Source organism: Amphiprion ocellaris, chromosome 1 (genome assembly GCF_022539595.1).
Source record: "Amphiprion ocellaris isolate individual 3 ecotype Okinawa chromosome 1, ASM2253959v1, whole genome shotgun sequence".
Lineage (NCBI taxonomy): Eukaryota > Metazoa > Chordata > Actinopteri > Pomacentridae > Amphiprion > Amphiprion ocellaris.
This window is the reverse complement of record NC_072766.1, coordinates 7350077-7373647: the sequence shown is the minus strand read 5'-3', so window position 1 is coordinate 7373647 and position 23571 is coordinate 7350077. Positions and strand designations below refer to the sequence as shown.

Below are 23571 nucleotides of genomic sequence, written 5' to 3'. Positions count from 1 at the left end.
ATAAAAGACACAACACAGGATGAATTCATGACGTCGGGCTCTACTTGGATTGAATGCCAAAAAGAAAAGGTGGGTCTCGCTGAGGTCTGAGCAGTTCTCACATGAAAAGGTAAATTGAGATTAGAAGCAGCCACTGCGAATCTTTGATCACCTTCATTTTTGTGCCTGGATCTCTGAAAATCCAAAAGCATTGGGTTGGTCAACCTCAGTGCTCTGACTGAAGATACTAAATAAGGTGAAACCAACCCATTAAAAGCCTTAAAAACAAAACAATACCATCTTAAAACCAATCCTGAAACAGACAAGAAGCCAACAGAGGGAGGTCAGTACTGGTGTTACGTAATCACACTTTCTTTTTACTGTTAAGCGACAAGCAGCTGCATTTTGTGGTAGCTGTAGACACTGAAAAGATGCCTGCCCTTCATCCACATAGAAGGAATTACAATAATCCAACTGCATGGTAATAAAGACATGAATAACTTTGGGACTTTAAGTCTTTGGGACAAAGACAGGCCTTCACCTGGACAAGTCTTAGCTGAAAAACCTTGTTTTGAACAAGGAGCTGAATCTGTCTGTCAAATCTGAAGGCACCACCCAAGATCACTCCAAGGTTTTTCACTGTTCAGTCAGCCAAACATAACAATATCAGCTTCTATTGGAATGTGAAATGAGGGTGCTGGGTATTAGAAAAAGACATGCCTTAGGTTTCTGTGTTCAAGAGACTAAAACTAAACTAAAATACCTGAAGGAGAGCAAATGCAGCTACAATATATGATCCTGCAGAGAAACTGTTGCAAATGAAGGCATCTTCACGTAATCATCCAGACAGAAAGGAAGAAGCCTCTGGGATGAGATGAGGTGAAATGTCTTCAAGAACCTTGACGAGAAGTTCAAGTTGTCTTTTGTTGAAGCTCCAAGGATTACCATGACCTAGCTGACTGGGAATCAATACAGACATGTTCACATAAAAGATGCCATTAAACGAGTGGTTATTCACTTTATTGCAGAGAGTTTAATGAGAAGATTGATGACACTCTCATATCGGGTTGTGCTGGTTGCTGGCCCTCCTGCAGCTTTATTTGTGGCAAAGAATGGAAGCAGAGACAAACAGCTTGCCTGGCTCTAAAGCTCCCAAATTAACACGCCATAACTTATTATTTTTTTATTTTTTAATTTTAGCACTCTATAAGAATTATACAGTCGACAATTTGGAGTTTTATGGGAGAGTATGCGTCATGCTATTTCTTGGCTGTGAATATTCAGCTCAGACTCCAGCAAGCACTCTTTCTAGACCACAATGGGTCGAGCACACAACCCCCGGAAAAATGTCATTTTTGCACTCTGTTTTTGAACTGGATTAGACAAATGACATGTGACATACTGGTTGATGAGCTTTAAAAGTTCTGCCGGGCAGATTTTGTTACTCTTGACAGAACCAGACTAGCTGTTTCTGTGTTTCCAGTCTGTACCCTCGGCTACTGCTTGTAGCTTTATATTTAGCTGACAGATACAAGATTGGTATCAATCTTCTCATCCAACTCTGTCAGAAAATGCGTAAGTGTATTCTGTAAAATGTCAAACAATTTAAGCACACAAAATGGCAACAAGATTAGAAAAGTGCTGCGCTAACCGCCATGTCTGACACAAGAGCTGCAATGGATGACAGAAGGAAAAACAGCCACGGTTAGTCCGACTACATTGTTTTTTCGCTGCAGCCCAAACGCCTGGATTGTTGAAGGGTATTGACTCTGAATAATCCTGCTTCCCTCTAAATCCTCATCCTCTGACTTCAAACACTGTGCAAAGACTTTCAATAGAATCTGGCATCCTCCCAACTTTCTCTCCTTCAGTCGGTCATTCTTCTTCTTCGCATTCTTTTTCACCCTCTGTCCTCCCCTGGATCAACTGTCCAGCCTTGAATCACAAAGCCAAGCTCAAATTCTGTGGGAATCTCGAAGAGAGGCCCCTGCGATGGCTGACATACACACACACCCTCCATATACGCACACACTAGCACTCCCCTTGTAAGACTGACAACAAAGACGGGATGGCTGTAGACCTGCTGGACAAAGAGTCTGCTAAATGAAAGGTCCCACACAAAGAAGCGGAGAGCAGGTTGGAAAAAGATTTGAAGGCCAGTTGTGAGAATTAACCTATGAAATCTTCAAACAAACCCAACCACCACTTGAGATATTCAATCTGTGCGAGCATTCATCACGCATTCATCTTGTAAAGCATGCAAGGCTGTTTACCACTGGAACCGGTCTTTTTACTCAAATTTAAGCCTTCCTACCTTTTATTCCCCACATAAAAAGATATACTCATAGCTTTTTATGTCTGACAAAAAGACCTGAGAGTATTCATCATGTGGGGACTAATGGTTTGTTGGAAAAACAAGACTCAGAGTCTAAAGCGATGCTGGAGGTCCAGAGAGATTTGAAGCAAATGCAAAACGTGCATGCTAACATGCTCAAAATAAAAATGATGATGTTAAGCAGGTGCAATGTTCACCACAGTCATCTCGATTTAGCAGATCAGCATGCTCAGCAGAGGCTTAGGGGAATACCATTCATTTTGCAGGGATTTTGTCACAAACCAAACCGAAGGACAAACAGAAATTTTGACCTGAAGATGGCACTAGATGAAAAGTTAAAGGGATCATCAAAGTCATTTCAGTTCATCCTAAAGGGGAAATTTCACAGCAACTCATCCAAACTCTGCAGAGACTCACTCAGCAATACAAATGTCAACCTTATGGTGGCGCTACAGGAAAAGTCAAGGCATCAACAAAGTCATTCATCATCTAGGTGTATAACTGCAAATGTGCAAAATTTTACGCCAGTTCTCTTGGTAGTTATTAGGATATTTAGCAGGACGAGGGATAACTGATCAGTCAGGGGATCGCCACTGTCATTAGGATTCATCCTGAGTGGAATATTAATATCTGAGCAAAAAAAAAAATCAGGTCAATCCATGCAGCAGTTGTTGAGATATTTCATTCTGAACCAAAGCAGTGGAGCAGACATGTTCATCATTCCAGGTGCTAGAACGGCTAAAAAAGCTTCAAAGACCTGCTCTGTGATAATATTTTGTGGTGTTTTATCTCTCATGTTGTTCTATCAGATGTTCCTACATAACTAGTAACATCATTCTGGACACCATAAACCAAAAAGCAGCTTCAGTGTGAGACTGCCTGGTGTTTTTCAGAGTAGCAAGGAGGAATGCTCATTTCAAAGACAAAAGATCTTAAAATTCATAGTCCTATAAAAAGTAGCATATTTTCCCTTACGGAGGCGAGCAGCCAATTTGTGACCAACATAGAAATTTTACTGGAAGCAAACACTGTATTACTGTAGTCAGTGATGCAGCGCTGCTCGGGGTTGGTCACTGCACAATATCTGGCCTTGGGAAGAAATTACTGTGTTGAAAGTTGAAATTCTTGGAGAAACGCAGATTGCAAAGGAGCAGTTAAGTGTGGTCGCTGCTGCAGCACTGCTTTTAGAACACCTTTTTTACACAATGTCCCTCAGAGAGCTGCCTGGTAATCACACAGGAATATTAAACTAAGTGTAAAAGAACTGTTTATCCAAAATGCTGACTTCTGGAGCAGTTAGTCAACAGTGGAAATGAGTCATGTGAGTTACTAACAAACAGGCCAGAGTTTGCACTATGCACATTAAACAAAGAACCACTTAAAAAATGTTATGTTATGCTATGTTTCAATAGCAGAACATCTGAAAATGTCATCAACTAACAAGGTGAGGGGGACACAAATGTTGTATTTACTGAAGTCATGCTCTCTTGCTTCAAAAATAGGAGCACAGAGAAGATGTGTACAACCAGACAAACTATAAACTAATTATGGAGAGCACTGGCAGCCACAGTAAATGCAATGTTATTAACCTCTTGCCCACTGGTCACACCTCCAAGACGAATTAAATTAGCTAAGTAAAGATATAAGAAACACTGCTATGGATTTCAGCCTAAGTGTACCCTTTGGTAATGAAATGTAAGTTTTGTTTTGGTTATTTTTCCTGTTTTTCCACTACAGCCTGGGGCTCTAAACATGGCAGTGTCCAACACCATGTAATTTGCAACAAGGTCACTCTGTAAGGCAGATAAAAACATTGCAAAACCTACCTTCAAGACCAAACAAACTTGATGAACATGCAGCACGAAGGCTTCCAAGGGGCCTGGAGCCCAGGGGAAGTAGCCTTATTGATAATCCAACCTCACCTCTAGGGGCTACAGCAGAGCTTATAGACTCTTACCAGGCTTTCAAAAACCAAAAGAACATTACATGAGAAAGTCACACTTTGTAAATAATCTGAACAGATTCAGCAGTGACATAAATAATGAGCCAAATTAAGGATTTCGATCCTTAAAAGCTAGAAGCAGCTGAGATTCATCCAGATCTGACTATGTAAACATAGGATATGTTGCTGTCCAAAGAAAACAATGCGTCTCCACAAAGTGATGAATTAAATGGGTAAGTAAATCATTTAAAAGCAGACTGAGTACAAACTCACAAAGCTGAGAAAAGGTTGTTTTAAAAAAACACAGATGCCTGGCCTTTATAGTACAGGAATCTAACTTGATATCAACATTATTTCATATTTCAAGTTCTGGCACAATCACAGTATACAGTTATACAGAGGTGGAACAAATTAAAGGAAAAGGTTTAACATTTGACCTCTACAGTGAGCTGTGGGGGGTATTCTGTTGCCATGGTTTGGGTCCACTTGCGCCTTCAGAAGGTCACTGCAAGTCAGTGTGAAGCGGTTTGGAATGATAATGTTTGTGATGAATTTATGATTCCTGTGATGAAAAAATTCCATCCTGATGGGAGTGTTCTCTTCCAGGATGTCAGTACCTCCATATATTGTGTATGATGGGTCATTGAATGGTTTGAGGGGTATGAAAATGATGGGGATCATATGCTACGGCCTCCTCTGTCACAAAATTTCAACCCAGCAGAACACGTATGGGAGATTTTGAACCAATGTTTTTGACAGTGCCCTACACTATGCCACCATCAAAACACCAAATTAGGGAATATTTTGGTGCTCATCCCTTCAGAAGTATTCCAGACACTTGAGGAATAAATGCCAACACACATTAAAGCTGTTTTGGCGACAGTTAGTGAAGCAACACCTTACTCAGACATTTGATATTCGTTTTCCCTTTAATTTGTCTCCTGTCTGTACATTCCTTGGCTTCACAAATTGAACTTTCATTTCTTATTTGCTGTATCTGTCACAGAGTAAAAAACAACTTATCTCACTGTCTAAATGCCACTTGATGTGCCTCCGAACTCAGTACATTCAGAGGCTAAAGTTGAAGTCTAGTTGAGCTCACAGACTGAACATTACATGTTTCTTTTGTCTGTTTTTCAATCAAATTTAAAATATTCTTTTATAGGATTCAAACTCAGGATGCTGAGGTTTACATGGGCGTTAGCCAACTGAGTGGTGACTTTACTGGACTCGACCATAATTTATGCACTGAAATAGAAACTCTGCTGCAAAAAAGAAAGAAAAAGAAACTTACATCAGCTGTCTAATCAGTAGCAATCAAAACAACTTTACTTCCCCCTTACTGAGAGCTCCTTGTTGGGCTCAGAGTGCGTTCTACTAATTTGACAGCTGATTACGGTCTCCCCTCAGTCAAGCTGTGGGGCCACTGCCATTCAACTATGTTCCTTTTTCAGTTCAAAGAGCAATAGATGGGCAGTGGATCCTTTAAAAGCTGGTAAACAGAAACACAATTAGCATTTATGAGCAGAAATCACAAGCCCCGAGAACAACAGGCTAGCTTTCCACTTCAGTGATGGCAGCGGTCATTCCTGCCGGTTTAATCTTGCATTCATCAGCACCACTCGGGCTCCCGACAAAACAGTAGCTCGCAATTATAAGCGACGCGAATAAAAAAAGCAAAAAGCCGGCCGACTGAGTCTGCTGGATTCCTCAGTGTGTCTCATGTTGACTAGAACTTCTTTTTTTTCCTTCCCAGGCTAGAAACCAAAATGACACAGTGACTGGAAAGACGGCCACAAGCCACAGAGTGTTAATGGTCACAACAGCTTCATGCCACAGACTTTCAAGTAACAGAAACACTGAATTTATAACGGCATGTCTCAACTGGCTCATCAAGTGGTCATGTAGTACTGTCATGTATTTTTTTAAAAACACACATTTTTACTAACCCCTGTCCATTTTTTATGTTGTCATTACTGTTGACATTTCTGGCTTTGTTCCTGGCTGTGAAATGAATCCACATAAACAGCACAAGGCATTATTTCTTCTACAGAAACAGTTTTTATACTTGTTTTGTTAGAGATAGAAAAAAAGGCTGAAACCAGTCTAATGTCTGCGCATGCATGGATCCAGGAGATGATTAGTTTAGCTTAGCATAAAGACTAAAAGCAGAGGGACTGCTAACCAGGCTCAAATCCTCCTATCAACAGCTCTTAAAGCTCACCAGTTAAATCACTGTATCTTGTGTGTTCAATCGATAAACAAACAAATGCAAAATTGACAGCAGCTGGTTCCCTGGCAACCTCTCAGAAAGACTCCTCCGTCACACGTGATAAAACTGGAAGCTGTAAATAAATGTGCATGAATGCAGTTAAAGCTGTTACTGGGTTCAGCTGAACTATCACTGACACTGTGCCACACCAGCAGGGAGTTAGTTCAGATTCATGATTGTGTTATTTCCACAAACTGGTGCATCTTTTGCTTCTGTAGTCAGCACAATGCAACTGCTTTTCCCCAAATCAGCGCTTCTCCCTGAGGAAGGCATGTCTTTGATATGGTGATCTCAGACCATTTTGCTATGATTTGAGCAGCTGTCCTCAGACACTCTCTCTCTCTCTCTCAGGCATCTCAACAGCTGATTCACAGTGAGTTCTGTTTTATTTGACTCCTGCCCCATGGGGTTCTGGGATTGCACAGGTTGGTTGCCATGGATGTAAGACAAACCTGCACAGGATGGGGGAAAAAAAGAGATCTCCCCTGAAGCTCTGCTCAGCAGGCTGCATATTTGTGCGTTGTGTGGACAAAGTGCAGAAACCTCACAGCCAGTGAATGAAAACATACAGTCCTGAGAGACTCACTGACAGACCGGGAGCTGGAGGGAATAAAGTGATGTGCTGGAAAGCTCACAGGCCGTTTGCTGACAGTATGCGATCAACTGAGTCCTTATTCTTTCTATTTCTTTTTTCCATGACGGTTGCAGGCTATTTTTGACTGAGAAATCGCCAGAAAGGCAGCGGTTGGGTTCATTTAAGGACGAGATATTGAAATGTTGCGCCACATTTCTCCCAAGAAAAGAGAAAAACTGTAATGAACCATTACTGCGGGATGAGCTGCGCTTTGAAGCTCTCCTCATAATTAACAGCTTGAGCGCTTGTTTTCGCTTATTTGCGTTACTGATTATGCTGAAGTATTGAGCGGTTTTGCTACATAAAAGATGCCCTTGAAGATTTTTTTTTAAAACTGTGGCCCATTACAAGCACAAAATCATGAGCATCAAGTCCCTCAGGAAAAAACATTCTAAACAGCATTTTATGGGTTCGTTTTATTTCTCTGTGTCTCCTGAGTGTTTCAGACTGTTATCCAGCTACATTCCTCTAATTTCTCCATCCCCCTCTCCCTTCAGCTGCATCATATAAAGATGCCTAATTGAAGGCTTTGCACAAAACAAATGACCACATTAGCCTATCCCCTTTTAACTCATCCCTCTTCCTGTCTGTGGTCGTAATGCATTATACACTCAGCTTGTTGTCTGTTGTCTCTCAGATTACAGCGCAGGTTGCCAGTCACTCAGAGACTAAATCTATGGAACTTGTTTTTCTGCTTAGTCCCACCCACCCACTAGAAGATAAATCTGTCCTGTCTGTTTTCCTCCCGTACATCACAAAAGGGAATGGTGAAGCACAACAGCAGCACCCAAAGCGTTGAGGGCAGCCAGTCAAACTTGATCTTATTTCAGAGACGATCCGTAAGGTTGTTGGCCCTTTTTCCTCCTCTGTTATAATCTCAAAAACACCCAAAGCACAACCCACAGTCACAGGAGATGAATAAGAAACCGTTCGCTCATATTAATTCAGCATCATTGAACACTCCCTAGATAGGAACGACGGATTAAATGCTTGACTTGTGATTCTTTTATGTCTGCACATGAACAGCAAAACAGTCCTTTTTTCCACTCTGTTAAGATCTAAGAACCTGCCAGACATTTCTGTCCCTCCGTGCTCCCCATACATATTGTGCTACAGTGAGTTTTCTCCATGAGACAAAGGCTGTGAAAACATCTACAGCCAAATAGAACAATGCCACGTGGGTGGCTCTAGTGTGTGTGTGTGTGTGTGTGTGTGTGTGTAAACAGACACTGAAGACTGTGAGCCAAAAAGTCTGCATCAACATTTGAACAAGCATCAGCTTTCATCAGCGCAGATTTACCTCAAGAGCAGAGCAAACAATATTCAACAGGTGGGGAGGAATACTTTGGCTTGTAGTAAACATTATTTTCACGTGTAATTTGACCAAATACATTTGGTGTTTATCGACTAGTGTTTAGCAATCTCTCTAAGGAATCTAAGCAGGAACAAGAGAGGATGTGTTTGGATTACAGCAGGCAGTCGTGAGTAGAAATACCTGAGTTTTTGATCAGTGTTATGAAGCAATGAGCGGGTCCCCGATTTGTTATTGCACAGGTTTCTATTGGTTTCATGCGATTCCTCAGATTGACTTGTGGTGGCAGTAATATTACAAGAGATGCAACAAAAAAAAAGAAACAAAGAAGCATGAAAACAATGCAGAACTTCAAACATTAAAAATCAGCTTTTCAAATGTTTTATGAAGAAGTAAATATGGTCAAGAACATTGCTGGATCTCTAACTTGTTAGATCTGGAAAGAAACAATGAATGTAAACCTAAATTTGGGAAATTTTAGTCCATTTGACATTTAATAGGAATAATTGTTTTAAATAATTTGCCACACAACGGTACCACAGTTCTCAAATGTGAATATACGCTGAGTTTTAAACTGTTTGAGAGACTCAAAAATAAAAAAATAACTATCACATTATCAAACAATTAACATAATTGTTACTTGCAGTCCTGGCTTGATCAACAATTTCAAATAAAAAGAAAAAGAAATCACAGCTTTGGAACACTACGTAATGATTTGATAAACATAATATTTAGAGCAGTTATGCTACAGCTGTGAATGCTAAAAAAGGAACTGAACACCTGTTGCTACTCGCTTTATGCAGCAGCCTAGATGCTGGAAGCAGCCGCCAATGTTTGTTGACTGATGGGAGCCGATGTTGACGGGGAACTCTGTTTGGTTTGGCAGTCGCACACACTGGCTGCCATTCCACAGACGGAACCATGCGAGTGTTGCTCATTTGGTGTGTTTTCAAACAGCTACCAGCTCCTGCAACCTTGTTTGACTTGCTGCCCTGTGTGACCGAAACTCTCGGCACCTAAAATTGAAGGAGGTAGAAGGTAAAATGCACCTTGAGAGACTTAAACAGGAGTCTAAATGCACATTAAACAGATAAAGTTGGCGATATACTATGTTTTCATTCTACCAACAAGTATAAAAGTCTAACACAGTGCTGATTATTCCTCTATGCCACAGGGCTCCAACGTCCTTCCTATAACTGAAAGTGGCTTATTTTTAGTTTGATTCTGGATTCACCTTCCTGTATTCCACCACTGATGAAAACACCCCGCACAAATCCACATTTTACCCCTCTGTGGGTAATGAATATAACAATAAGTTTGATGTACATAGACAATAACCATGAGGGGAAAAGCTAAAAAGATTGTATTCAACATTTAAAAAGTAACTTTGTGCAAATAATTCTATGTAAAAATGCATCTTAAAAGAGCATTTCCTATTACAGTGACAGATGTACTGCACAAATATTGACCAAACTGTTAAAATTGAATTCTGTTTAAGAAGGGTATCCCTCACATTGTGATTTCATAAGCCGTTTTTAATGGAAATTCTTAATCCTGTGCTTTAATCTGGCATGCATTTTATTTATTTTGTTAAGTGAGTTGGTGTTGTCTGTTTTTAATTGTTGCAATTTTAATGTTTCTCAGGCTGCTGTCTTGGCCAGGCTTCCCTTGAAAAAGAGGTCATTGTACCTCAACAGGACCGACCTGCTTAAATAAAAGCTAAATCAATTTTAAAAAAAGTAAAATATATGTACAGTTAAGTCTAATTATGAATATGTGAGCTTACATCTTCAGTAGCAACTTTAGGTTTAGGAATGACAGCTACACAAAAGGTAAAGAAGCCTCAGAGTTCATTTGACCTGCCCTCTCGATTGTTCATAAACTTCAGAAAAGAGTTTTATTTCAACTCCTGAGTCTGAACAGACTCCTCAAACATCTGACACAAGGGTATTGCCCCTGCAGACCGCAAAACTAAAACACTGTGATCACGCCAGACCCTCCTATAAATCATTGGAGCTGAGGAGGAGGATAACAGCACGTCTTTTAAATGGAGAGGTATCGTTAAAGTGAATTGGCTTAATGATATGTCTGCGACTGTATATTGAAGTCATAAGCTTAGGATTTGTTGCCCACCCGTTTCTGGCCATCATATGACGGATATCAGCCAGAGTGGGAGAAACATCCCACACTGGGCAGGGAGAGCACTCAAGACGGAGGCAAGTTGCTACCTGTAAGTCATTGTTGAGTGAAAGGATGGAGAGGAATGGAAAACAACACATACGCACAGACAGATGCCCACTTTAGCTTGTTTAAAGATGTGTCTGTGATGGGATAACTGTTATCCAGTTCTCTAAATTTGAGGGTTTTATTGTAATTCTCAGCAATACAGTGTAGCAGGACACCTTGCACAGGAAAAGAGGTTATTATTAAAAACCCCAGTACATATCCCTGACAGACGTTTACCCTACAGACGGCCTCCGGAGCCTCGAACAGGAACAGCCAACTTATCTAATCTGAAGGTCAGATGGTAGTGGTAGATGTGGAAGGAGGACAGACTGTGTTCTGTTTGCTCTGAAGTGGAGCCTTATTACACACTCACTGATTCATCCACTGTTTTTACAGCACCCACACAAACACCCAGAGTCCTCAAAGTGCACTCTGGCTCGGAAATACACACAAACATCCACACATGTGTATTATCATGATAAACATTTGCGCTTATGAAGTTACAGCAGCGATGCCTAAACACACACCAACAGAGAGCGGGTAAATCTTACCTTGAAAAGCAGCCACGTTGCGCGATATGAGAAACTTGAGGCTGGAGCTAGACGTCTGGAGGAGGTTCTGGATGTCTCTCCGGGCAGCCACCTGGTACTTCTCCTCCATTTTTTTGGTGCAGCACGTCAGATTCTTGGACGTGCAGACCTGGAGGTCTGAACCTACGAGTCATCGAGATGAAATGTTGTCATTTTACAGCGTCATGGACAGCAGCGACTTCAAGGTGGTTTCCAACTTTTTCCAATTCCGAATGGGATAAAGTAACATAGAGTAAATGTAGTCAAATATATCTGAGAATAATTGTCATTCACAGCTGCCAAACAGATCAGATTATGATTCACAAATCTTTTCAACATGCAGCCTATTTTCTCATCTAGATAAAACGTCTTTGGGGTTTTGGAAATACTCTCAGGTGCATTTTGTGCTTTTCTAAAATAACCACCAGGTATTTATTTTTCAGAGGAACAAACACTTTTCTCTGTGACTTGAATCTAAAACACAAAAAGGCATAAAGCGAGCGCAGAGATTTGCATGTTGTCTTTCGGCTGCTCTATTTTCCTTTACGCATTCCAAAGAAAAAGCAAATCAGGTGCATTTGACACCCTAGATGGCCTGAAGGCATGAATACGTGTCTCGTCTAACTATCTTCAGCATTATCTGCATGACAGACTCTCAAAAACTGACGGGTAGCTTTTCCTAACTTTAGAAACTTTAATCAGCAAGGGAACGAGATACTAGCAGCTCTGTGAGGCTGGAACACTGGAATGCAAATAAGTCCACAATCACCATGAAACGTTTATTCATTCAGCAGTTGATTCTGATAATTATTTCAAAGTCATAATGGTGGTTCCTAAACATCAGCTGGGGCACAGGTTTTTGAAAAAAACGCTTGAATGAAGCAAGAAAACCAAAACATCTCAATCCTGAGGGAAGATCTGAGTGGAAGCGTTATCACCTCCACTCAACTCAAGTCCTGAATTTTCCATTATGAACAAATGTAAGCCGTCTGCACACATACGGGACAATCAAAACATCTTAAAAGCGACCCAAAACTCTGCAAAAAAAAAGCCCTTCCTGACATGCCTAGGCAATGAGCAGGGGCTGTTTCCAGAGACGCTATCAGCTCCCTGCAAGGCTTCAAGAGTGAGGAGGGAGCAGAGCAGAGCGATGGCAAACGTGGAGGAAATTCAAAGGCCTCCCAGATAAGACAACATAAAAGTGCCCCAGGTCCTGCTTTTTTAACCTAAATGCTTCCCAGAACCATTTCCACTTCCAACACAACACACTGCAGCATTCTGCAGCCGAGGCGGTAGACCTCTGACTCGCTGTGTTCTGACCTAAACTGAAAGCCGTCTTGCTCTTCTTATCAGACAGGCAAACGTGGAAACAGCTCTCTCTCCCTCAGATTCCTGGAATTTCTGGGGGCTATTTTTCACAAACCTAGACTCAATTATAGATAACTTGTAAAATCGCGCTCAAGCAATCGACTACACCTCTCGCTATCTCCCATTACAATATCTGATGTATCTGGATCCATCAAGGAAATGATTTACATCGCTCAAGATGCATTTGGACTTGGGGAAAAGCTTTAAGATGTGCCAGAAAGGTCAGCAGCAGTGCAGATTCAAACAGTAGCAAGTGTTTTTACAGGGTTAGTAGCCACTCAATCAGAAGCTTATCATCGCTTAGACTAAAGGAGGCCCCCCAAAGCACACAATATCTCAGAGAAAGTACCTCTCAGTTTGCAAATCTGCGGTGAAACAGTGCAGAGGCTTAAATTCCAGGAGATGGTGATGGTATTATAAGGGTTATTTAGAGGTTTAGGAGGTATTTAAGGGTTTTCTGCCCATTTCTTCTCAGCAGTAGGGGAATGGGGCGATGAAGTTTATAGGGAGCAGTTTGTGGCAGGGTGGCAGTCAACACCATTAAGATTTACTTTTTCCTAAAAAGAGCAGCAGTAGAAGCAGCAGAACGGCCTCCAGTCAATGACAGCCTGCGTGAAATATCCACACCCGTAATTCCCTCCTCAAACCTTGTACAGAATTACCATGGGTGGCGTTCGCAAAGTTAAACGAGGCCTAGTTTACCTAACTTTACACAGAATAATTCCTGTTTATCCCTGCAAGCCACTTATCTCCTGTAAACACCCAAAGTTGGGAGGAGAGTTGCTTTTTCATCATGACAACAAGTAATCTCAGCAGATTTAGTTCCTGGTTTCATAGGATTAAAAACAACATGATTTATAGGAGCCGGTGAACTGCTGGTTATACAGAGAAGGAGACAATGAAAGATATGTTTTATAGGCTCATAAAAATATATATATATATATATATCAGGGTTACACATTCATTATGAACCTGATATCCAGCTGAACATGAATTAAAGTCTAACAGAAGAATTCATTAGTCGTATTCCTATAAAAACTACAGAAACATACAAAATTTCATCTGAATTCCCTCATTTAAAGATGCACTGCTCTGCTTTAAGTCCTCCTGTTCCACTGTCTGTATTATTATCATAACTACTCACATACACGCCCTTGAAATGTCTCTAAAAGGTGTGTTTTGTGACTCCAAAGAGCACTTTACAGAAGCTGGAAAATGACAGGTTAAAGGCATCAAAGCGGTTAATGAGCTCTGCTGAATTTCTCTCAGTCAGAGAGGCTGTTGATTGGTTGCTATGAAGATGGAAATGAATAAACACTTGAGGATTTATCTGCTCAGTTGTGTGATTTGAAGAAAAAAAAAACTCTCAACATACCTGGTCTGGGACTCAAAGGCAGTAGCTGACTGGGTCCGATTTGTCTGAGTTGGAAAACTTTGCGCACTTCGTCGCATTTGTTTGAGCTTCCAAAGCCTGATCCACAGCAAAACGCCAGGAGGAAAACGCAGTGCGTCCACAGGGCCCCCATGTCCAGAAAATCCCAGGTAAATGATCCCCAAACGCAAAAAAATAAAATGAAGCTAGCTCGGAAGTTTCTCCTAACCCTTGATGCCAGGTGTCAGGTGAGTCCACATTTCAGGATTCAGTGTCGACCATGTGGCGTTTGTGGAGAGAAAAAAACGCTCCGGATGAAGCTTTAAATCCAGACGCGGATGGAAAGTTGCGGCGGCGTGACTTGTGTGTTTGAAAGCGGCATGTTGTCCAAGTTGGTTGGACCGACAGCAGAGGCGGTACCGTAATGTTACCTGCACTCCGCCGCTGGATCCGGTGCGCAACAGCAGCCACGCAGCGCCATCTAGTGGGCAGGAAGCAGCTCCGGGTTTACGCTTTATGACTGAGCCTAAATAACAATTTAACAGCATGTGGGCTGCAGATATTATGTAATCTGAATAGAGAGAGAAACTTTCATCACTAAAATCAGCTGAAAAGGAGGTAGTATGTGGATTTCTTGAGGGAATTTGGATGTTTTTTGTGAGTAATGCATCCAGGATTGTATCTAATTAAATAGACGCTCATTCAGTTTTGAATCAAATTGTATAGTTTGTCTTTCTTTTTTTACTTTTATCATTAAAATCGGCTGAAAACTGGGTCATTTGTGGTTCTTTTTGATGTATTTTTTTAACTTGGTCATTAGAACCAGTTGAAAAGCAGCTGCATGTGATTTTTTTTAAGGAAGTTTAGATTTTTATTTTATTTTTGTGCATAATTATTTAAGAATTGCATCGAATTATATAGTAGCTCACTCAGTTTTGACTTTTTTAGATTCAGTTCTTACTTTATCATTGATATCAGGTTAAAAAAAAAAAGGGTCGTGCGTGGATTTTTTAAGGAATTTTGAATTGTTTTGTTTAATGCAGCCAGAATAAAATCGAACTACATTTAATAGTAGCCTGCTTGTGGATTGTTTTTAAAATTTCAAAAGTAATATCAGCTGACAGGGAGGTTTCATGTGAATTTTGTAAATGAAGTTGTTTGTTTTTGTGCATAATGCAGCCAGAATTACATCAACTTAAATAGCAGGCTATTCAATCCTGGAATCCTTTTTTGCACTTAATGCAGCCAGAATTACAGATAACTATCTTTTGTAGTTGTCTGCTTAGTTTTGAAATCAAATCATTTTTTAAACTTTGATCATTGATATCAGATGAAAATGAGGTTGTATGTGGATTTGTTTTTAAGGAACTTTGACCTTTTTTGTGATTAATGCTGCCAAAATTACATCTACCTTAAATAGTAGCCTGTTCACTGTTGAATATTACATTTTTAGCTTAAACAGTTGACAACCCTACTATCTTCAGTTTGCAAAGTAAGATGTGATTTTAACGGCATTCTAATAATGACAATGTTTTTAAAATCAAATTTGAAGGTGAAAAGGTTTGTTCATTGTGCCAGTCTTTCATAAATACATGGTTTGTCCCCATCTAAATACCAGGTTTTTTCCAAGTTTGCATGAAGAATTAAGCAAATGTAAGATTTATGTACTGTGATTACAACCTGCAGCCCATATACTTAGACTTATAACTAAAAAGCAAACCTAATTCATGTGCCATTAGTGTTTTAGGCTCACTTTTCTTAAATGCACATTTAGGATGCAAGATTAGTGCATAACTTCACCATTTATTGTTCCCTCTGTACCAGCACCGTTCTTAAATTTTCACTAGTTTGCTAAAATTTACACCAGTGCTGCGTTCCAAAATGTCTGAGAGGTCTACAGACACAAAACTTGACTCATTACAAGATTAAAATGTGAAGCATGTAAGCCCAGTTGGAAAATGTAATACAGTTCTATCCTGTGGCAATAAGCAGCCAGCATGACACCACTTACTGCAACATTAGTAAATTGTTTAATCAGATTGCACAATGTAGAGGGAATTTAAAGTTACTGCCTGTAAAATTGATGATGTCAACCATAATGTAAAGTCACACATTTAGTTTCGTACAAGGTGGCATTGTAGAGAGAAATACAGTGATATAAAGTCCTCCACATAAAACCCAGCTGAAGAGTAACAACTCTAAACATGATGCATGTAAACACATGAAACTGTCACCCTACTAATTGATTAAAATAATAAATCACACAGAGAAGAAAAAGTGCATAAAATATTTAATATATTTCAAGCAACATTACAATTAAGCAATTTAAACAAACACCAATCAGCAATCATAAATCTCAGACAGACCACAATACTAAAACTGTTTTAACGTTCAGGTCAAGATCCAGGTCAGCTCCTCGTTCCTCCACAGGCCGGGACAAGTGCAATACCTCCAGGTACACAGCATTGCTACTAATCCCCACCTGCACAGGAAGGGACATCTCCAAATATCCAAAGATGTACAAATACCCACCATGAAGTAGAAAAAAAAACATCTTAATGAGAAGAAATGGAAGCACACCTCATCAACCCAGTCAGTTTTGCATGGATTTGCACAGCAAACATCAGTTAAAGCTGAATGCAAACCAGCAAAACTGACCAAGTGACGATTAACAGATTGGTCCTCGATGATTAAACACCTCTGGCTTCGGAAAGATGCAGTTAGAAGTACTTCAAGTGCTTACATTGCAGTAGATAGGAAAAAACACTACCTGCACTATAAGCACTTTAGTACTGCTGAAACTGAGGTCACCAGATGAGAACGGGCAAATACTCCTGGTTTGTAAAACATGATTGGCGTGTTATGCAATCAAATATCATTTTGGATGCGACACCCCCAAAACCAAAAGTCTAAACAGGTGGAGAGCAAGCAGGCCACCATCAGTTTTGCATAGATTTGCACAACTCATCTATTCTTGTAGTGCAACTATGCAAAACTAGCAGAGAACTGCGAGATATTTGTGCCCAATTCGAGATTAAAAATGGTCTGGTGGCGCATATCACAGCCCCTTATGCCAGAAGGAGCACTTAGGGCAGTAGGTGCTAGTCTATTTCACTATCTGCACTAGATGCACCTTAGCACAAAGACAGTACTTCAAACATGACACGCAACATCAAAGCGTGTGCACATCAGTGTCAGGGTATTGCTGTAAGTGCCTCCACTGCAGTAGGTATTACATAGTACTACCTGCACTGTAAGCACTTTGACAATACACAGACGGATTACAGCATCAGTTCCACGGGGGGAAAACGGTCACGCTGCTCCGTGACTGCGTGGCGGTCTTGCACCTCATGGTGGATCTGGAAACGAAGAAAAGGACACATGATTGATGATTAACGCAACGAGTAACACTTTGTGGCTTTGCAACAAGTTACACATGCAGGTTGATGTGCGCGCACGTGTAGCGGATTTCTTGCAATTAAATCTAAAAACGTGGTTATGGCGTTTCCCTCCGTCTGAGCCGTGCATCACCACCGCTGATTAATCGATAATCGCACGGTTATTTTCATGGCAGAAGATGTTTTGCTGTATTTGAGCAGCACGAGGTCAGTGAAAACATGAATGAGCACACAACCTGCGGCCCGCGTTCCCTGCGACACGGCAGCGCCTGCGCACCGACCACTGTTGTTCACCCCTCCCCCACCTTTTTAACATGGCGCCTCGAAGTGCGCCAACCTGAGCATAAACGACTTTAAAAAGCAAACACAGCTAAAACGCAAATGCGGCGTTGCACACCAACAAAATCCGCCGCTGCGTGTCGTCCGTCCGCAGGGAAAGCCACGGCTCGCGGTTTCGGACGTCCTAGAAAAACACGGCTACCGTCCGTGTGGGAGCGGAGGCTAGCAGCAAACAGCAGCAGATAGCTTAGCCGCTGCTGCTGCTAGCTTCATGAAAACATGGCAAAACAGCGGCTTCTATTGCCCCAAAACTACCAGTGGAAACGGCACAGAAGCTGCGTTTTCAGTTAAAAAAATAATAAGGAAAAAAAAACTTCGCTCGTTTTTGTATTTGCTTCGCAAGCTAATAAAACTGGGATTGAGTTTGACGACACTGGTTAGCCATTAGCCAACAACAAACGAGCACACGTTTAAAAAAATACGAGCGGCACATCTGCCCCGTTAGCTCGGCCGTCTAAATATTGTCCACCTAACACACCTGCCTTAACAATGTTATGTTTAAAGCTACTCGGAGCAACTCTTAAGTTTATGCGGCTAGGCTAGGCTAGCTAAGCTAAAACGCGCGGCCTAAAACTGCCCCATGTGCTGCTGCTTTGTTCTGGGGGGCACTTTAACTCACACACCACTGCACTCGAGACTGAGCAGCAAATTCGCCACATTTACAAACTAACTTTTCAAATATCCCCCCCTGGTATGTTTGTACGAACCCGGGGTTTGTTACCGAGAGGCCGGATATTTTCCAACTAGTTGCTAAAGCGCAGCGGAGAAACCTCCGAGCAGCTTTTCAAATCTCCCTCATTCCCTCAATGGTGGAGCCGAGGGGGCTGCCATGCGCCTCTCGTTACACTGTTTTCATCGCCCAACATATCATTTATGCGTTAATGTTTGCATATCCCCGCGCCGGCATCACATAAAGACACGTTAAAACAGGCGGAATACGCGCCGTTTGGCGTTTCATTCACCAAAACAGACATTAAAAAATAACCCAAAAACCCGACTTCCTTGCCGATAAACATGCGCTCGGTAGACACTCACCAGCCGAAATCCACCATCTTCGCTCACTTGCTTGGGCTGCCGTGTAGTCTCTTACCGACAAAAGAGACAAATAAATACGTAACTATCCCGAAAACTTTTCTACCGGCGGACAAAAACGGAACGTAAAGTGAAATCCGAGCCGATCGGGAGGCAATTTGTGGCCCAGATACGCTGCTTAAAAATGATTGCGGGGTTAGGAAAGTGGCGCGAAGGCGACCAGTTGGTAACCATGTGGGTGAATGAAGGGCGGCTCCCACTGAACGTAAATATCTAGCTACAACCCCCAACTCCCCTATTAGCATACATAAACTACGGTACTTCCGACCCACATCTCCAACCAAACAGCCTCCACCTCTCCCAGGGAAAGAGAGAGGAGCAGGCAGGATCCGTGCTGCTCTCAGCACCATTAATGCTCATTTATATCCACGCATTATGGGAAACAGCCCACTTATGCAGCTTTTATGGCAAGTTTAACACCACAGCGAAATGATATATGCATCATCTCACACCACTGATTTATTTATTTTGCAATTAAATAAATAATAATTGCAAAACTAATTCTTTATGACCACATTTTATTGTTTGTGTTTTGCATGTGTTTAACTCCGAAAACAAAGCGACTAATTAACCTGTTGCTGCTCCATTTAAATGGCCCTCGGTTTGCTTTTTTTTCTCACTTTTTTGACTTGTAAATAAATTAGTGAACTTTTTTGTCAGTGAGGAAAATCAGACAGTTATCTTTTCTTAAAAAAATAATCAAACTGAGACCAAACATGTTTTTATAAATTTTGTAAAGACACAGACAAATAATTCAGTTTACTTGGTTCAGTTAGTTCTAAAAAGAAATAAATTTGAGTAATTTACAAATCAGCAATAAAAAATGTATCTTTATCAACATTAAAAATCAATTTCCTGTGTGAATCATAAACCTAGACTGTGTGGGTTGTCAATAGAAGAATAAAAATGAAGTTGCTGCTTTTTTTAAATTCAAGGACAGAAATAATTATTATGATGAAAAATGTTTTTTAGAGAACTTTGTCTGATTCATTAAGTCAAATCAGGCTAACAGTGATGTCAAATTACAGTTTACTGAGCTTTTGTTGAAACAAGTTTTGGTGAAAAAGTTTGTTTTCTTTATAGTTTAAGATGATTTATTATGACAGAACAATCAGTTTAAATCTTAACTATCTGTCCCTGGTTAACTTGATTTAATTAGTTTTAATTAACCAAACTTTCTACAAAAATTGTTCATACAGTTTTTACTAAGAATAATCTAGATTCTAAACAACTGAAATGAGAATTTGATGCTTTAACAATTTAAACGGACTACAAGTGAAGTTTCAAAATGAAGCAGATTAAAACGTTTTTAGATGTAATTAAAACAAATGTCTTCAGTTAGTAAAACAATTTTACATTTGTGTGTGAGTAATGATTCCTTAGATTCTGCTTTCAAAATAGTTTAAAACAAAATAAACCAGTCCTTTAATTACAAAACCCAAACCCCGATGAAAAGTGCAGATCTTTGCTTTGGACTGTGTGAAAAATTCTTCAGAGTTGTTGAGGATCATAAAACGTTGCTGCTCACAGAGAGCTCGTTCCCCGGTCCTGCTTTCTTCTCAGATTTAAAACAAAACGTCTGGATGTCTGAACAACTTCACAACCGAAGGCATCAAACCACAACAGAAGAGCAACAATTTCAGGGCCCTTAGACAGGATGTAGGAGCCAGACTCAACACTCCACAGCTCCTCTGCAGCCAGTTAAAGTCACATTACACACATTAGATTCAATTGAAGGTGTGAAATTAAGGAATTGTTAAAATACTTTTAACCTGCTTTTCTGCATTTACAGAAATAATTAGAAAACTTTTAAAATTATATATTGAACAGAAGCTCCCAAACTTGGATGTTAAGTCTTTTCTCATATGTTTATAATTGGAATGAAGAGGACTTTGAATTTGCATGTGCAACGGACAAAACTGTAAAGATCACTTTACTTGTTTATATGATTTCTGTCCTTTTCTTTTAATTTAAGAATACAATGTGTAACTCAAGCTGCACACCTTTGTTGTTCCACCATTTTCAGCTGGAAAAGCAGTTTAAAGCTGCTCCAAGTTGAGAATAATTACAAAGATTTTCTTCATTAGTGTTAAGTACTGTTTTGAGCTGTTATGAGTATTTTCACTTTACAATAATTGCATTATTTTGCAGAAAGAATTTATGGTTCTTTATACTCCACTACATTAGCCATAGCTACAAATTGCTTTCCAGTAAAAAAGAAAAAAACAACACATTAAAAACACAAGAAGATGATTAGAAAACACAACACGTTTCATAGTTGTTGACAGTCCAATTAAGGAAACATTTATCTTCTAAACTTTACACAGCTGTTCAAAACCAAACGAAGCAAAATCATTCTTTTTTTTCTAATCTGCTGGTAGTCTTACCTAAAGAAAAACGGTTTTGATTCCTCCTTTAAGCTCTAAAAACTAAAATTCTGTGTTTCTACTGTAGCTTTAAGATCGAAAAAAGTAAAGAAGTTAAAAAAATATTCAAATGATGTCTTTGTTTGCAATAGAAACATGTAAATACAGTTAAGTAAATTGTAAAGAGGTGTTTTTCAGGTCACCCAACACAATGGAGTTGATAACAAAGAAAGAATGAATGAGGGATGATCCCCTTAACTTTGAAAGCTTCCAAATTCATTGCCACATTTCTCTCCTTAAACTGAACCACAGAGTCGTAAAGAATTTAATGGAGGTTTGATGATGTGTATTAGAAAAGTTTTTTAGTTTTCAGTGTAACATTTTGAACTCACTCTGTGGACTCGTTCTTTTTTTTTTGTTGCTGCTGTAATTGCTCGAAGGCACATGTGCTGAAAGCGGCATGCCTTCTGAAGAACAAACTCTCTGCTGCTCCAGGTTTAATATAATCTGATGAAATACATATTGGATGCTGTTCGTCCCAAACACGGCTGTGATACAGTATAGGAGCCGGCCAGCAGAGGGAACTAGCAAACTAAATACTGTACTATAATGACACTATGATTGCTTTTCAACTGTAAGAGGAAGCACTGGCCACTTCCCTATTACTGGAGTTTCTGGAGCTGGTTTGCAATAACAAAGAAAGAAAGAAAAAAAGGCCTCTTTCACATCCTGCAGAGATTCAGAGAAGAGACATTTGTAACCAGCAGCTTAGAAAGAGTTGAACATTTCCGAAAACTCTTCAGTAAACTCCTCTTCCCCAGACAGAGCAAGTGTTTTGTTGTTGTTTTTTGCCTCACTTTATCAAGAGACCTGTGTTTTATTCCAGTTTTAATTCTCTTTCTTCCCACTGACTAATGCCTGGAAAACCCTGAAAACCAGAATAGTCGTTGTTCTCCACTTCTCCGGGCACACTGTGGGAGTGGGAACGCTGAGTCGTGACCCCCAACCCCCCACACAAAGCCAGTAGTTCCTCTGCATATGGAAGTGAGGTGGGGGGTGGGAGGACACAGGGAGGTTGTAGACTTCACATCGTCCCATGGGGTCAGATAAAAGCTCAAGGCTCTTCTTATTGTGGACCGCCCCCTTCGCTTCCAGCTCTGTGCACAAATGATGGCAAAAGACTCCTCTAGCAGAGCAGGTATCAGCTAAAAGTGCATTTTAGGGACACTTTTCATATTGTGCTTTGGGATATTTGGGATACAGATGAAGGAAAAGTGTCATTTTTGTTATTTCTGCACTGTAAACTGAGTGAACACCTCACTGGTAAAATGCCACACCACACTGGTAGCACTTAGCCATACTTAAGACTCCAAACGTACCTTCTGCTGCACCACTTCTGCCCCTTTTTTTTTCTAAAATGGCCTACCATATTCAAGCCCCTCCCACAACAGGGGCCATGAGCACGGGGGTCTCTGTTTTGTTCTTCCTTTAGAAGCCAGGCCACCATTGTCTGAGCGTGACCCCGAGGTCAACTGAACTCACCTCGACCGACCACGGTCCATTCAGCTGTGACGCTTTACATAGGACAAAAACATCTCACAAGAGCAGCGATCACTCCAAGCGAGGGGGTGGGAAGACACGAGCACAGACAAACGGACGCGGTCTGCCGTGTTCCAGAGTCAGAAGCTAATTTGCGTTATATTGTTTTTTTCACAATGCAGTAAGACATAAGAGCGAGTACTTCAAAGTGCGACTCAAATGCGATCAAATGCATTGTGGCTGGTTAGAGTATAGGTCAGGACAAAATGTGTATCCCTGTTGAATGAAAAGGAGTTTAGACTGGTTGGGTCTATTAAAGAAGTCAATTATAGAAAGTAGTAATGAAGTTATCTTTGACACATTTTCTATTAATTCTCCCTCCGATATTTTAAATACATCTTTTGCCAGAGGGGAAATTACATTTCGCTGCAGGATAAAAATGAGGCCGTCCGTCATCTCTTTTTCACTGAAGTTCAAGCGTGAGGCCAAAAAAGAAAAGCGGTGTAAAAATGGCAACCGGTAAGGCTGCAAATTATTTTTAAAAAAGCATAGACCCTGTTTAATTTTAGCTGAGTAGTTTCCTTGTTTGACACACGGAGCACATGTCCTAAAAATCCTCCAGTCTGGCATCTTGCTTTCAGAGGCAACAGTGTCCCTGGTGGAGAGGAAGCTCATGGAAGCTGACAGGTTGAAAATGTGCGGTATGATGTGGCTGAAGGAGCATGAAACATGTTCACCCACGGATGCCTCGCTCAGAGCCACAGGAGAGACCGAGACAATTAAACACTGACTGTTTTTATGTAGATAGATTTTCTTTAGCTTTACATA

The 23571-nt window shown here is 40.6% G+C and overlaps 1 protein-coding gene across 1 annotated transcript in view; it reads right to left on the bottom strand.

The window, feature by feature from the left end:
* gpc5a (glypican 5a) overlaps positions 1 to 14420 on the bottom strand; it is a 142347-nt gene extending 127927 nt beyond the window's left edge. Inside the window, exons 1-2 of the mRNA XM_023277040.3 lie at positions 14013 to 14420; positions 11252 to 11413 (exon numbers count right to left, since the gene is read on the bottom strand). Of these exons, the coding sequence (XP_023132808.1) occupies positions 11252 to 11413; positions 14013 to 14163 (313 nt within the window). The 5' untranslated portion in view covers positions 14164 to 14420. The remainder of the gene's footprint in view (positions 1 to 11251; positions 11414 to 14012) is intronic.
* Positions 14421 to 23571: the final 9151 nt, after the last annotated feature.